The 16,121-nt window shown below is 41.7% G+C and overlaps 1 protein-coding gene across 1 annotated transcript in view; it reads left to right on the top strand.

Moving 5' to 3' along the window:
* Window positions 1-6,548, top strand: part of LOC147717842 (uncharacterized) — a 144,265-nt gene extending 137,717 nt beyond the window's left edge. Inside the window, exons 2-3 of the mRNA XM_086920568.1 lie at window positions 808-1,176; window positions 6,201-6,548. Coding sequence (XP_086776694.1) covers window positions 808-1,176; window positions 6,201-6,361 — 530 coding nt within the window. The 3' untranslated portion in view covers window positions 6,362-6,548. The remainder of the gene's footprint in view (window positions 1-807; window positions 1,177-6,200) is intronic.
* The last annotated feature ends 9,573 nt before the right edge of the window (window positions 6,549-16,121 follow it).

Genomic DNA, 16,121 nt, shown 5'->3' with positions numbered 1-16,121 from the left:
TTGTTTTAATAAATACGGCCGGGGAGGGTCACTCCCTCCCTCTTCCAAAAACTTCAAGAACTGTTTCCGGTTTCCCTCCTTTGGGGATTGTGTTGAGAGGGGGTGGCGGGTATCTCAGCCATACAGCCTGTAGGTGAAAGGTTTAGCATAACGGGGCATATTATCAAGCCTGTGCGCTAAAATTATCGCCGCTTTATCGGCCGAAAAGGGCCGATAAAGCGGCGATAATGGGCTTGATAATATGCTCTATGGAATTCCAATCGACGCACATGTTAGATGTCTTCACATCTAACATGTGCTTCGATTGGAATTCCATAGAGCATATTATCAAGACCATTATCGCCGCTTTATCGGCCGTTTTCGGCCGATAAAGCGGCGATAATTTTAGCGCACAGGCTTGATAATATGCCCCAACGTGTTTTAGGTACATAATATCGCACATTTTACCGCCTATTCCACACTACAGAATACTTCCAATCCAAGTACTTAAATTGATTCTGCAATGTTGTCAACCTGTGTGTAGCACAGTTTTTAATGTAAAAAATAAATGTAATCTTCTAAATACATTTGCAATGGAGGATCTCCAATTTAGCTGATTAGCAGGTGTGTTGGAAAGTTGAAAGAAGCAAATAGCAGGTGAAAGAGGAAATACGTTAAGTTCCAGATATGATGTCACCATCTGCCCTAGGTAGATACTCTGACATCACACATTCTCACTGTTCAAGTATTGGTTGACTGATGCGACATGAGGTTGACTATGGTAGTATGTATTATTCAACAAGATATTTATTTTGCATGTCTCCCAAGGTAGCAATGTGACAGTCTTAACAGTGTGGCAGCACCCATTCCTGAACGCAACCGCCGGACAAACGGCTGTTCTAAAGTGTACCTTCACCAACCAGGAGCAGCGCGTGGCCAGAGTCAGATGGACACGGGAGCTCAGACACTGGGAGTCAGTGGATCCAATCAACCCTCACTACCAGGGACGCCTCAACCTGTCCAGCATAGAACAGAACAGACTGGGAGAAACAACTGCTGCCATTTCAGACTTAAATGAGAATGACTCAGATGTCTATCACTGCATCATTGAGGTGAACGAAGAAGGCAAGAGGGAGGTAGTGGCCAGAGGTAAGGGATTCGGCACCAGACTGCAGGTTGTCAATGACCAAATTCAAGGTAATTATCCTTTCTCTCAGGATATAACTGTGCTCTGCTTGAATATAACACATAGTGGGATGGACAAAGTCAATTATGTCAATTAGGAGAATACCACATATGAAATTCTAAATATTTTTTATGAGAAATTCTTTTTTCAAAAAAGGAGAAGAATATGACAGAAATATCACACACTCAGTTTCAAAACCCAAGTACAGAATAAAGGTTACGTTTTTAATGCTTTTTTTAAAAAGAGGCATGTGTAAGATAGCAAAACAGATAAAAAGTAGATAAGGACGATAGAATTTAGTTTATATTTTTACAGCAACTCTAAAAGACAAAGGGAATAAGGCAAGAGCAACAAGAATACAGTTATGCAAAAGAAACAAAGGTGAGGAAATAGAGTGGCAGGGAAAGGAGAAAGAAAACAATCCAGATATGAGGATTCTAACAATTGGTGAACATAGCTTATCTTGAAATGTTCAAAGAAACAGGTTAGTTGAATTGGATTTTATAAAAAATAGTATTCTAGAAATGTGTTTTTCTCTGGGATCATATACTGGTCACTGGTCCCTAGTCCATAAGGATTCATTAGCAATTTATTCCAAGGTCCCAATAAGGTATATAGCCATAGAAAAATGTGAAGGATAGTGCCAAATTGTGGAGAATCCTTAGTGGTTTATACCTCCAGGATTAATAGAAATCTTGAATGGACAATGGCAATGATAGCCAAAGGTTGCGTGTGCTGATAAATAGTTCTATCCCCCTGCGGATACTTGGTGCTCTGTTCCTGTCCCCATGCCTGACATCTTGACCCTCATCCTCAGATACACATTTACCTGAGTCACTCCTCCAATTTACAAACACATAACTCAAACTACAAACCCGGGGGGTTGGCACTCTCCACACCTGTAAAGCACTGTTGACTTAACCCCTTCCATGCTTGTGACAGAACCACGCCGTCATGAGCCACGGGTGGCGTATCCTCATGACAGCGTGGTTCCGTCATGCCGAGGCTGCTCCGCCTACGCGGCACTAATTCCCCGCCTGTGTGGGCGAATTAGTGAGTGGGCGGCGTTGTGACGGAATCACGCTATCATAAGCACAGCCCGCCCGTAGTTCATGATGGCATGGTTCCGTCACAAGCATGGTGGCGCTGCATGTTCCCCCCTCCGCCCAGCACCACGGCGTAATTACCGCCACGGCCAAGGGGTTAAAGGCCATGACTGGGCGAAGGTATCACACATGGCATCAGGCTACTTGGCAGCTTTGCAAAGCTGGGCTCGGATTAAGCATAGGGGTCCAGGGACACAATTGTTTATGCACCCGGGGGCACTACGGTGTTATAAATGGGGCCGCAGACCCTTGTATGGCCCATTTTGTAATGTTGCTAGCTCTGTTGCTACTTGCACACGTACCACCAACAATATCTTCAGAGGGTGTCCCTTCATTTGCATGGGAACATAGCAGTCACTCACTGCACATGCCTTCAGGGGTAGCTTTGACCTCTCTTGAAAAGTGCAGGCAGCTGCCGCCAATACTATAAAACACAGAGTGGCTTGTACGCAGCCAATCTACATTTTATTGAATTTGCTTCCTCCAGGGCACCGCTAGAAGACGACTGCCCTGTGGGCAGCACATTGATTGTAATAGGACACATGGTGTACCCTCTATGCGCCCAGCCCACCAGCTTAAATGTATGGGGCAAGATGTTTACTCCATTACACCTTCCCCAAACAAGCTTCACAGTTCGGTGCCTGCACCCACTTCAGCCCAAAATAATTCTATGGACTGGTTGTGTCTATTGGTTTCAGTCCGTAAATTTTCAGCCCAAAACAAGCCCCTACCTACACCCCTATCTACATCATTACACCTCTAGCAAAGAGTGATAGTCGGTGATACCTCTGCTATGGATTCCGGTTCCAACATGCAAAATCTTTATCTAATTTGGAATGGTCTTTTGCTGCTAGCATGCACCTTTGACAGAGAGGCAACTAATGGGATCAAAAAAGGTCTCCAGTGATTAGCCAGGCAGCACGTGACTGCCCAACTTCAATTTACAATACTGCCTATCCATTGGTAGAGTGGTTTGCCTCTTTGCGCTACCAGGTAAAAAAGCCTGCTGGAAGGGGCCTGTTGTTATTATTTATTAAAGACAATAAGGCAGAAGTTATACTAAACGAAAGAACATCCAGTTTTGGTTCTCACAGAAATATAGATATCAACACTCCTGGTAGAATAAAACCTGTCTATGAAAGACAGAGCACAGATTTCAGAGACTTGATTGTGTTGCCAGCTTGGCAGAGAGTTCTGTAAGAGAGAGTTTGGAGGACAGCGGCTTCAAGAGTTTATAACAAATTGAACATTCGCGTTGACAGGTATTATGCGTCAGAAGTGTGTGAGGCAATTTTTTTTAATGGACTTAGAGACCAAAATATTTTTGTTGAAGGGAACAATGAATCACAAAAACTAGAAATGGGCCAGGTTCAATTATTTAAACACCCAGATACTCAAGCAGACCAACTAGGAATGGGCCTACGTGTTTCGAATCCCATATCATTCACAAGGGATTCTCCTCAGGGCCTCGACATATCTGTGAGAAAAAATGAAAAACACTTCCAGCTTAAGTTCATACCTAATAGTATTCATGACGACTAACAGGCGGCGATCGGATAACGATTAGGAAATCATTGTTGAGTTACTACATACCTGCTAAGAAGCTTATTAGGTATGAACCTTTGCCAGTCACTATAAATGAAGTATCGCCTTTTCCGACTTGAATAAGGAATTATCTTGTGGGAAGTGTTGATTTGGATCTCCTCCCTACGCTTGCTCTGGTCAGAAGGGGTAAATTAAAAAATTCCCTTGGTTGTCCCAGTTGTTCCTACATTCCTGATGAAGACTCGCAATCCCCAGGTCAAAATCACCGTTGGGCTAAGACGAGTCGAAACGTCGACACCTTTCTTTCATAACCTTGACCCAGCTGTTTAACAACATTGTTGCTAGTGCAAAATATAGGAGATATAGGTTTATGTAGTACAATGTTGTGATTTGAAAATAGTATCTTGGCCAGGTTTTCAATGGGACAAATTATATGTCCAGCATTGGTTGAAAAATAATGTGAATATTTCTTCTTTTTGTTCATCACTGTGTTTTCCCTTCATCTGTTTCAACTTTTTTGAGCACATCCTTTCTTCTCTTGCACGCTCCTTTTGGGGCAACCTATCTGCTTTTACTCACTTCAGAACATATTGTAATTAGTACGAATATATATAAAAAATGCAAATTTAAGAATGAAAAAATAAATACATATATATTTTTCTTTAACCGTGGTGTTAGGTTTTCTCTCAGTATAAGTATTGATATACTATTGCGCAAACTGGATATTGTTGCTCACTAAAAGAAATTGAGTTATTGTTGATTGAGTCATCGTTTGCAATCGATAGGCCTTGGACCATTGTTTGTTTATATTAATGAAAAAGTGGGTAGGGTCACCCGTGAGAACTATTACCCCATTGGTTAGGGAACGGCCTGGAGTTTCCCTCACCAACAGGATGGCACTGGGCATTAATGTAGCACCCCAGTACCCACTTCAGAACACCTATGGACCCGTGGAAGACAGAAAAAGGACTGCAAATGCTGCTGTAACTTGTGAGGAGACCTACAAGTGACATAATGCCCCTAAGGTCCGACTCCACCTTTTGTAGGTCCAACTCCATCTTGGCTGATTGGGGTCTCCATCGTCTCACTCTTAAACTACCTAATACACAAAGTATCACTAACTATGTGCTGCTTACCCACATCAAAATTAAAACAAACTAAACTCACCACATAAAATAATAATAGATTTTGAACAAGCCATGATTCAAACTATCCTAAAACGTTACCCACACATAGCTATACAAGGCTGTTAGTACCACTTTGTATTTGTATACACCGCCAATCTAACTACCTTTGTCTAGTCTCTCCTTACTTTGCCTTAAAAATGTTTCTGTGCATCTATTTACTGTGCCCTGACTCTGCCTATACAGGCCCCACATGCCTCAGCCTCTACTGACTCATTTTCAAACACCTCCAGGAAATGAGCTGCCTACAGCTTGACACTACTCTACTTTTTCACTTGCCTGAAAATGGTGATTGCTGGTAATAATGAACAGCTTTGAACAGTAGAACAGAACAAAAAGAAAAGTTCATAGTCACCACCAACCACCTTTTAAATTTGACATATTTGCTGAGTCAGTAATAATTCATCATTGCTGAGTCAGTAATAACTTAACATTCCATGAGAAGGACGAACAGGTTTGATCACTAAAATTCCAACATACTCCTGATACCTGTGTCGCACTTATTAGAACTTACCAAAGTAATACATTTTGTCCCGACACAAGCAGAGTATCCAATGCAAGTGAAACTAAAATGTTTGAAAACATAGTCATGCATACATTTTGTAAAACCGAAAGAGGAACACAGGGTGGTTCCCATATAAGGTGAAGAGCAATCATAATGAAACCTATAAATTAACCAGGAGCATTCTAAGGTTTTACATTTCAAATGTTACAGTTTAATTCAGGTTTCTGTAGAGTTTAATCACATAACTGACGGAAGGCACCACCAGAATGTTCATACATACAAAGTCTCTGTGGACTGCTTATACATATCCTTGATAGGAAAATGTGATCAATATATGGAAAACCCCAAGCAGCAATAATAAGATTACTAAGCAATTACTGATGATCCATATTACCCCAGGACATGTATTCAGGGCAAAGACAAATTTACAGTCACCCACCCAAGAATGTGGTTCAGCCCATCATGGTAGCCTTGCAGTGCAAATGTTAAATTGTAAAATGTTATGTCTATATGTGGATTTATTCCATAAGGTTGTAATAGAGTCAAGTTAAGATTTTTCTGCAAAAATTAGTTTCCCTCTTTCCAAGGATACATCAGCCATTTTGTAGGTAGGACTGTGTGAAATGGAGCGCTCAGAGAAAATGTTGCTGCTGTGGCCATAGTAAATAAACTAACCACTTGTATCTTACTTTCAGGGCAGATGGACACAGCTTCACAAATCAGCACAATGATCTGGAGCTGGAGCATCAGGTCAACCCTTGTGTTTCTTCTGATCTCTGGTGGCCTCCTTGGGTGTTTCCTATCATCACAGAGTAAGATGCACGTTGAAGAAGAGATGGAGGAATCACCACCTTGATTGGACAGTTCTTAGTCAATAACTAGAACTCTTTTCCAAAACCAGACATTAATGATGGATTAACCAAGGGATGTGTTGGCTTACAATTGCATGTTTTTTAATGCACAAAACAAATTATATTGCAACGTGTTCTGTATATTTATGAATTTAATGCATAATGTATATAATGTTACATTGAAGAGGATTCATGTTGCATCACAGGAAAGCATCGAATGGATTTCTTCAAATCATAAAACAGATACTAATAGCTATTAAACTATGTCTGAAGAGTCAAATAAAAAAGACTCATGCCATCAGGGGCTGTATTAAGAAAATGAGCACAATCCCTGCCCTAAATAAACAGTGTGCCGTATTACAGTGCCGGCATGACACAACACCTATGTTGGTGTTAATACAGCATGCACTGCCAGACTTGCTAAGGTTTTGCGTCAGGGTTTAATCAATTTTATGACTCAATCCTGACACGAACCTTTTTAGTATTTACTACGCCAAGAAAAGTTGCGCTTCGCAGGATTCAGTAAATACAAAGTACGCGGTTTGCACTGCCTTGCATTACTTTTTGTTGGGGAGGCTTTCCATTGGAGCAGCATGGGTATTCCCACACATCCACCCATGGATTTTGGCGCAGGTACACTAAAGCTAGTAAACCTGGGAATACATCAAAATGCTATCCCTTCTCCAGTGAGGCATAATGAGAAATATCTTTATTTCTCTTCGTTATTTCTTCATTCCAATTCTGCAGCATACATAAAAAAAGGAAAATGCCTCTAAGGATTGTTTTTGTGCAGGAAGTCATACCTTCCTGCACAAAAACAATCCTGCCTGCGACACAGGCACAAAACACACAGTACACCAGCGCAAGGAGAGAGCAGAAATTCTCCATATCTTTGTACATATGAAGCATTCTGCTCCCTTATTTTCACACACCATAGGGCAGCAACTTTGCTTGCTACCTTGTAAAAGATTAGTAAATATGCCGCTGAATGGAATCCTGCCAATGTAGATAGACCCGCAGCACTCTGATGAAGAGGCAGGGATCCCCGATGGGGGGTGCAGGACATGAATAGACCCACCCATGGGAGGAGTACCTGGGGGATGAGTACCCTAGTGGATGCTCTTGGTGGCACACTATTTGACTTCATATGTGGTGTACAATCACTGCACCTTCCAATGGCCTGTTTGACCATGTTTATATAATATGACACAGGCACAAAGGTACAGGCATTCCCTCACTTGCATGGGGTCATATCTCCATGAAAATGAGAAAAACCTGTGTAGGTGTAAAATGAAGGAAAACCTATGTGGGTGCAAAGTTTTCACTGGTGTGTTCCATACTATTGAAAGGGCCTCACATGCATCTGCAGCGCCTTCTGCAATATCAAAACGGTTACTTTCTTCAATACAGCCCAACCCTGTGCCTAAAAAGTGGCACTTTCTTTAATACAGGTTCAAGTGGGGAAGAAACTACTGAACCTGAGGCAAACTCCCAAATATCTTTATATTATTCTGAGAGCTGTCTAGAATCTTGGGTGAAAATGTACAATCCTTGGAATCCTTACAGAACTATAATACCAAAGTTAGGAAGCTTTGAGCTTTTGATTAACTACTTTCAAGCACTGTTGGTGTACCAGGAGTGGAGGCGCCTACTTCTGGCTAAGGAATTATCTTACCTATGGAAATGGCATTCAGTTCAATTGCATACTTAGATATCCAATTACTTATTTTAAGAAGTTGCAGAATGTCAGGCAGGCTGTGGAATGGAGATCTGGAATGACATATTAGCCTCAGCCAATGAAGGTAGGGCTAGGCTCCTTGTCCAATTAGACCTTTCCGCTTCCTGTGAGACTGTGGACCATACCATCTTGCTCTCTCATCAACTAAAGGCGTGCTTAGAGGGCAGGCCTGCACTTCACATTGTTAAATCAATCTTTCATGTATAACATTAGACCTTAGCCTGAGAGTCTTAGGTCTAATCCTCAAGCAGTAATTTATGGGGTTGTACATTGAACTCCACTATCATCCATCACAATGGGGACCCTATTACCCCTCTCCCAAATCTTGATCACCACCTTTAGATTGCTTTACACATTTATCTGCAGGCTATCTTGGCTACCTTTAATACCATCAACATTTGATCACAGTGTACTTCAGATGTTTATCCTTAACTTGGCTGTCAATATACACACACAGAGCACCTCAAAGTCCTCCTAGCCAACCACAAATCAACATTCATCTCTAGGCTCACAACACAATACGCTCACTCAACACCATACAAGCCTAATAAATTCTTCAAATTAGGGTATTTATGGGAGAATCAAAGGTACTACCACAAGTATGTGCCAGTGGTCCTGCAGAGACTACAAACCCACCAGGCCTGGTATTCTGTTGGCCGGCCTAATATAATCAAGTAGGTACACTGTAATGCCTACAAGTATTACTATTTGGTAGGGAATAGCTTTAACAATCAACTGTTAAGAATGTCAACATTTTTTATTAAAAAATGTATCACAAAAGATAAAAACATGACTATTCATCTATGCAACCAAATATCACTTTGCAGTGCAATTTGATATATTTTAAAACATCTACAAAAGGAATATTCACAAAATAATTTTTAGTATATCAGGCAAATACTGGCCTTGAAGTAGCCTAGACAGCCAATACAATAAGGAAATGAAGTCTTCAGGTCATTTATCACTACATCACAAAATGTCTGTCACTCAATTTAGTAAGTTGTTACCATATCTTGCCTTCATCTAGTATTGATATTTTCTATCATTAATTCCAAGATTTCAAATGGGAACTGCAGAATTGGCAATTACATCACCCATTTCAAAAGTATCCATGCTTTAAATTCATTAAAGACCAGGAAGTTTCCTCTAATAGAGCCAATAGGCCGCCCATGATAAGACTTCATCTATCAGGATGAACGAAATTATACGTTTACATATTACAGGTAGTCCAATTCGGACGCTGATTGTTAAACTGACTCTCCACCACATAGTAATACCTGAAGGCATTGCAGGGTAAATATTTTATCTTCAAAGCACTAAACAAACCCAGATACAGGAATGCCTCAGTATGATGCTGGTTTGAGTCTTACCAGCTCTCTGTAACAACCAAACCACTCAGATATAACACCAGCAGTAACTTCATCACCTAGAACCCAAACTCTGAAAAAATGTCACTCAGAGCCAGACATTACTTCTGCACAGAATATAACTTACATTATGAAATCAAAATCTAAAATCGCCTTCCAAACTCTGATCATGGCTACCTAAAGAACATACTTTAGGGTAAATGTTCTGATGCACTTATTTACCTTTTAGAAAAACAGGAAAAGCCTGGCAGTCCTGAGCAGAAAAAAAGAAAAATGGCTCTCGCACACTGAAAGAAAACCCTCAGGGTGTCAGAGTAATAATTCTTTTTTTTGGAGTTTGTTTTGGAAAATCAAAAATATTTGCTCAGTGGCTGTGTGAATAATGCTGGCTTCAGAGCAAACTTACACTGCCTTTAGAGGAAACATTTTTAAATACTCTACTTCACCCTTGAAGCTCATTAAAATATCAGCAAAATAATTCTATGGACTGGTTGTGTCTATTGGTTTCAGTCTCAATGAACACCCATAAAATGTTGTACAATGTGCTTAAAAAAACATGACTTTTTTCAGTATTGACCACCAGGCATGCAGCAGATTTATATTTATAGACAGAGCTTTTTGTGCTGTGCATGGATGGGTATCGACAGCTGAACTGCCTCTAACTGACCCATAGGCCACATTAAGTAATGTAACTATATTTTATGTCTCTTCATCAATTGGGAGAGGGAAGTTAAGATATTAAACAACAGAGATTTCACGTTTATTTAGAAGCTATAATATCCATTTAACGAAGGGGTGATGTACTAAGACGTTTGCTTATCCGTAAACATAGCGCATTTTAAGAAATCCCAAATTATTTGTTGTTGAGACCTATGTACATTTGTTTTCACTCGTAAATTGCTAAAACTCACTAATCAGCTTAGTTGATTAAAAAAATGTGAATTATAGCGGTTTTCCAATAATTTCTGTTTCTTCTCACTTTGCCTTTTTTCTCTTCTGTAATTCCCATCTCTTGACCTCTGCCCTTTTATTTTATTTCCTCTCACTCTTGTCTACACTGGGTTTTCATCCCATTATTTCGAATGTATTTTCTATTTGTAGTGTAGTTCCTATTTTCCCAATAGGCTCTGCGCATTGGAATAACATAAACGATAGCTTAGACGTAGGACTGAGGTCGACTAGGTCTCTATTGAATATGTTAGACTTAATTTAGGTTTGCCAGCTAGCTCAGAGGTCACTAGAAACTTTCTCGAATGAACAGGGAGGAGTAAACTTCCCTGATTAGACAAGAAGGGATTCAGCTTCTGACAACCGCATAAACATGACAACTTTGCTCCCCAGAATAAGGAGTATATCTCCAGAGTCGTGTGAAAACAATAGATAGCTATTTCACTCAGTCAATCGTGCATACTTAGTTTCACCAGAGTGCAGAGAAATAGAGAGACGGGCGTTTTCAATAAAAGGTGTTATTTATTGAGCAGTCTTCTTTCTCATGCAAGAGAAATGAATTGCCACAATTGCATTACTTGTTATAAAGTAAAGTGCGTACAGTAAAAGGAATATTATGAAATAATACTGTAAAAGCATTGATATGGTTTCTGAGCCATATGATGCTTAAAAGGTATAAAATATATACAGTTACATACAATGATAAAAGTTTACTAAACGTACTCAACTGATATTTGTAAATACGACTACCCCAGTGTACCCAACCTAAGCCTAGTACGTGGGAAGGAGTAAAGGAGTTTTTAAGCTAAGTTAGTTTTACCAAGAATCTGACTCATGAATTCTCTAAGGATCTAATCGGCTCCGTACCTTGGTTTTAGAATGAAGGAGGTCTTGTATCTCGCTCTCAGGACTCGATCTCCCAGTAACCCGCAAGGGTGACTGGAAACACTGGAGCTGGATTTTCTCGGCAGGATAAAAAGACAGCGTCTTTCTCAGTGCGTCAAATGGGAGGGACGGCTTCCTTTGGCACTCGCATCAGCTGGGCTTCAGATAAGTAGATAGCCGCTCTGCTCCACACCACCGTGTGTTGCTTAAGGCAAACGTTGGTATATTTATACCTGGAAGGTGCCGAGTTTGACGTAAGGTTGGACATAAGACGTCAATTAAAGATGTCACTAAGAACTGGCCGCTCTTTTCGGGCTCGCACGAGTTCTAGGACAAATCAAAACAAAAGCATGGGGAATTCCCAGGTTGCTGGAGGTTTGGTTTGTTGCAAGAACTCGTTGTACTTTCAAGGAGTCTAAGGAAGTAGCCTTGCCGTATTTGGATTGCATTGGCTATTACTAAATACTGATATGATTCTTATGCCTTTATAAGGGTATGATTTGTTATAACCACATAAGGGCATACATCTGGAATATTTAATTAGGGTCCTAGATACGATCACAACAATTTCTCTGCCTATTCCAATATTTCGTACCTATTCCTAAACTTTCCTTTGTTTGTCTGCCTCCTGCACTAGCCCCTACTTTCAGTGTCTTCTCTTTCCCTCTGTCTTCAATTCTTCATTCTGTGCTGACCAACTTTATCTCTTCTCTAAACACTTCTATGATGACACCTTTTTCGTCCCCCCTACCCCTCCACGTGATAACCTCGGTTCACTTACAAAATATCGAAACCAGAAATATTGTGCTACCAAAATATTGTATCAAAAATATACATTTGGGGGCTCATTACGATGGCGGTCGGACTGATGTCCACCCACCATCGTTGCGGTGCTGGAACCGCCTGCCAGATGTGCGGCGGTCTCACCACACTTATTAGGATGCGCCTGCCATACTGTTGGGTGCATCCAGGGCCTTCAACATTGCGGATGGTGCTGTAAACTGCAGCACCTTTCGCAAAGGGAAAACAACATGCACTGCATTTCCCTGCACTGCACCAGTGCAGCAACCCCCCCTCAACAAGGGGGGCCTGCAATGGTCCCCCAAACCCAATCCCCTCCAGCCTTTCCATGGCGGCATCGCCACCATGGAAAGGCCTTTGTTTACCCACATCCTAATTTGGTGGGCGGTGCCTGCTATGCACCGCCACCATTTTAGGCGCCATGCACCCTCTGCCAGGCAATCGAGATGATTGCCTTTGGCTGTGAAGTGGCAAACAGACTTTGCGCCCGCTGCGGTACCCACTGCCATCCTAATTGGGCAGGGGATAAAATGCTTAGTGATGGCGGAAGGACCGCCTCTGCCGGCCTGGTGGTGGCGGTACTTCCGCCATCCTAATGACAGCCATAGTTTTTCTACACATATAATGGTAAGGACAATAAGTTTGAAAAAAATATATTATTTAACCTAATATCAAAATATAGACACAAAATATCGACCCACATCTAAAACATAACTTAAAAAATGAATAATGAAAACATAATTATTAATTATGATTAATTTACGGTCCGCACTGTATCCCTGCAAACCCCACAATCTGCACCTAAAACGTAACTTAAAAAATTAATTCAATACACAATTTACATGAATAATTTTCAATTAAATAATTAATTATCAAAAGATAATTAAGTATAACGTACTTCTACCCTGTACCTCTAAAACTCCCACAACCCACTACAACACTACAATTTACAATAAACAATTTCATTAATTTTAAAAACAAAAAAAATACTTAAATACATAAAGATAATTTAAAAACTGAGGGGCTGATAACGATGGCAGGCGGACATTGTAGCGGTGTTTGGGACTGCCAGCCAGACATGCGTCAGTCCCACCACTGCAATTAGGATGCGCCCGCCATATTGGTGGGCGCATCCTGGGCTTTTCAGATTGCGGGCTGTGCAGCTGGCTGCAGCACCGTCTACAATGTGAGAAGTGCATACACAGCGTTTCCCTGCACTATGTGGCAGGCACCATGTGGTGCCTGCCACTATGTGGTGCCTGGAAATGAGGGGGGCACCATGGGTACCTCCAAGGACAGGGACTCCTCCCCCCCCACAGGTTGGGCCCGCAATGGGCCCCCAAACCCACATCCTGGTATGGTGGACGAAGCCTGGTAGGCACTGCCACCATTTCAGGGGCCCTGTACTATCCGCCAGGCAATTGGTGTGGTTGCCTTTGGCAGAAAAACAGCGGATTTTGCGCCCGCCACAATACCCACCGCAATCCGAATTTGACGGTGGGTAATGAGCTTGGTGATGGCGGAAGGACCGCCACCGCTGCCCTGGCGTCATAATGAACCCTATATTATTAACAATGATATTTGTAAACGATATTAACAACATAGGTATTTTTAACAATGATATTAACAATGTAGATATGTTTGTAAACTATATTAACAACATAGATATTTTTGATATCGATATTACTTGCCTTAGAAAATCGATATTTTTGTCAACCATATTCCTGCATCAAACTATTTGAAGAACACAATATTAAAAATGTGTGATTTCTGCACCTCTATATTTTTTCTCAATATTTTGTCCAAATACCACTAACCTCCTCACCTGGCTTGCCCACTTCTCCCACCCCTCCACCTTTCGACCCTAACGCTTCTCCTTTTGCCTTCTATCTCTTAATTGATGTCTATCTAAACCCCTATTTTTCTCAGCTTCAAAGAAATGCACCTTGTTGCATATGTGCCTTTTATTCATACATGATTTATAGTTTATAAAATCACAAAAATGACAGTGAAGTGTCAATATGCTTTCCCAGTAAAAACTATTTATGACATATAAGAAGATGCTATTATTAAAGAAGCATGGACAGAAAAGGGGGACTTTTCTTTACACCACATTAGCATATCTTGGTTATACAACATCAAAGATGATCATGGTTATAAAATTACCATGTTACCAACAATTCAATTTCTACTGCAGTTCCTTCTGTGCATTTTCGGCTTGACTGGCACTTCTTGGTCCTGGGCTCAAACTGATTTGGTGCCTAGCTGCACGTAAACATGATGGAAACGAAATGTGCCCCGAGTGATTACCAGTGGTTTAAAAGGACTCAAGTTTAGCATTAGCCTGTCCCCTGACCTGAGTGATGTAGGTACACAACACTTGGGGCTCGTCTGACTGCCACTGTTGCAAGATTGGGACTGGCCGAAAGGAAGTAGTCGACGGTCCCACCCGCCAGATTAGGATGCAACTGCTGTGTCTGTAGCCTGGCACACCGTGCATGAATGTTGGGGAGGGCACCATATGTGCCACCCTGTCCCCATAGCGGAGGCCGATGGGGGACCTACTAGGGGCCCCCAAACTCCATTTCCGTTTGCCTATTCATGGCGTTAGGTCCGTCTTGAACAGGCAGTAGGAAAGAGATATCCAAATCCATATGACAGTGCCTGCGCAGGCACTGCCCCCATTGTAGGGATTAGGAATCAGACAGCCGTCCAGATGGGATCTTTGATCCTGTTGGAGGCGGCAGTCAAATCACTCACATTTGAGGTCCAACCAGCTGCATTGTAATGCAGTGGTTGGACCAATTCCCTAGATGGCTGGCGGACTGCCACTGACGACCTGTCAGTGACGAACCACCCCCATTGTACTAAGAGCCTTGGTTTCTAAGCTTGATGCTCTTAAGAGGCCCAGGCAACATAGCACTGATGTTCTGTTATTGTTAGAAGTGTTTTATTTGGGTTAGGTAGGGTATACACCTAAGCCAGGCAGAACCCACCACTCTAGTCAGGGCAAGTAAGTTACACATCAACTATAATTTGTGCTCACGCTCTTGTAACTTGGCACAGAGCAGGTAGGCTTATCATCAGAGGCAATGTGTAAAGCAGTTGTGCAACACACTCACAGCAGTAGAACAATGAATACACCACAAAAGAGACTCCACAAGATTATAAACAAAGATGTCCCTTATATTGTAAATATATATATATACATATATATATATCAAAGACCAAAAATGACATAATCATGAAAAACTGTGCATGATATGCAAACCCTGAGTAAGTACTTATTATCCTGACAATTCAATAATCTAAATCACATATATCATAACATCAGGGCATGAGTACAGCAGAGTATAAAATCACAGGCATCAGTACAAATCCCCAGTAGTACATGAATCACCATATGAGTGCACATAAGTCACCACAGCTCATTATAAGGTACCATAAACACATAGATCACCAAAATATTCCCATAAGACATAGGGTGCAGCATACCTGCACTCCTGTTATATATTATATGGTAGTTTCTAATGAACCCGTTGACATCAGGGTATTTCAACTCCAAAATGTAGGGCACCAGATCACCAACGTGCCTATTATGTGATATGTGGTAATACAGCAAGTTCCTTCACAATATTTGGGGCCTCTGTTGAGGTTTCCCCATACTGCCAAAACCCTACAAGTGCCCCCAAAGTATGTGTAAGTATGGAGGAGGGGACCCACACACTGAAGGATTCACATGGGGAGGCCTCGCTCAACCCTCTTCAACCTCAGGGTAGCACAGGAACACAGCCAGTGACCATGAAATTGCAGGAGATCCCTGGCATGTCCCACCGACATGAGTAAGGGCAATCATCAGCACGGGATGGATGGAAGAATCCCCGGGGCCCAGCTCACCCTCTGCGTGGGGAAGGGCCCTCTTTTCATGCAACTGGTGTGATTAGAGCATTCCCCGCATTCCTGGGGAGCAGCTCTATGGGAGTTGGCATACGGCAATGGTGACATCTTCTTGCAGCACCGCAGCTT

The sequence above is a fragment of the Lissotriton vulgaris genome, chromosome 5, assembly GCF_964263255.1.
Source record: "Lissotriton vulgaris chromosome 5, aLisVul1.2, whole genome shotgun sequence".
NCBI classification, from domain to species: domain Eukaryota; kingdom Metazoa; phylum Chordata; class Amphibia; order Caudata; family Salamandridae; genus Lissotriton; species Lissotriton vulgaris.
Note: the sequence above shows the minus strand (reverse complement) of the source record. Positions and strands in the feature narration are given on the sequence as shown.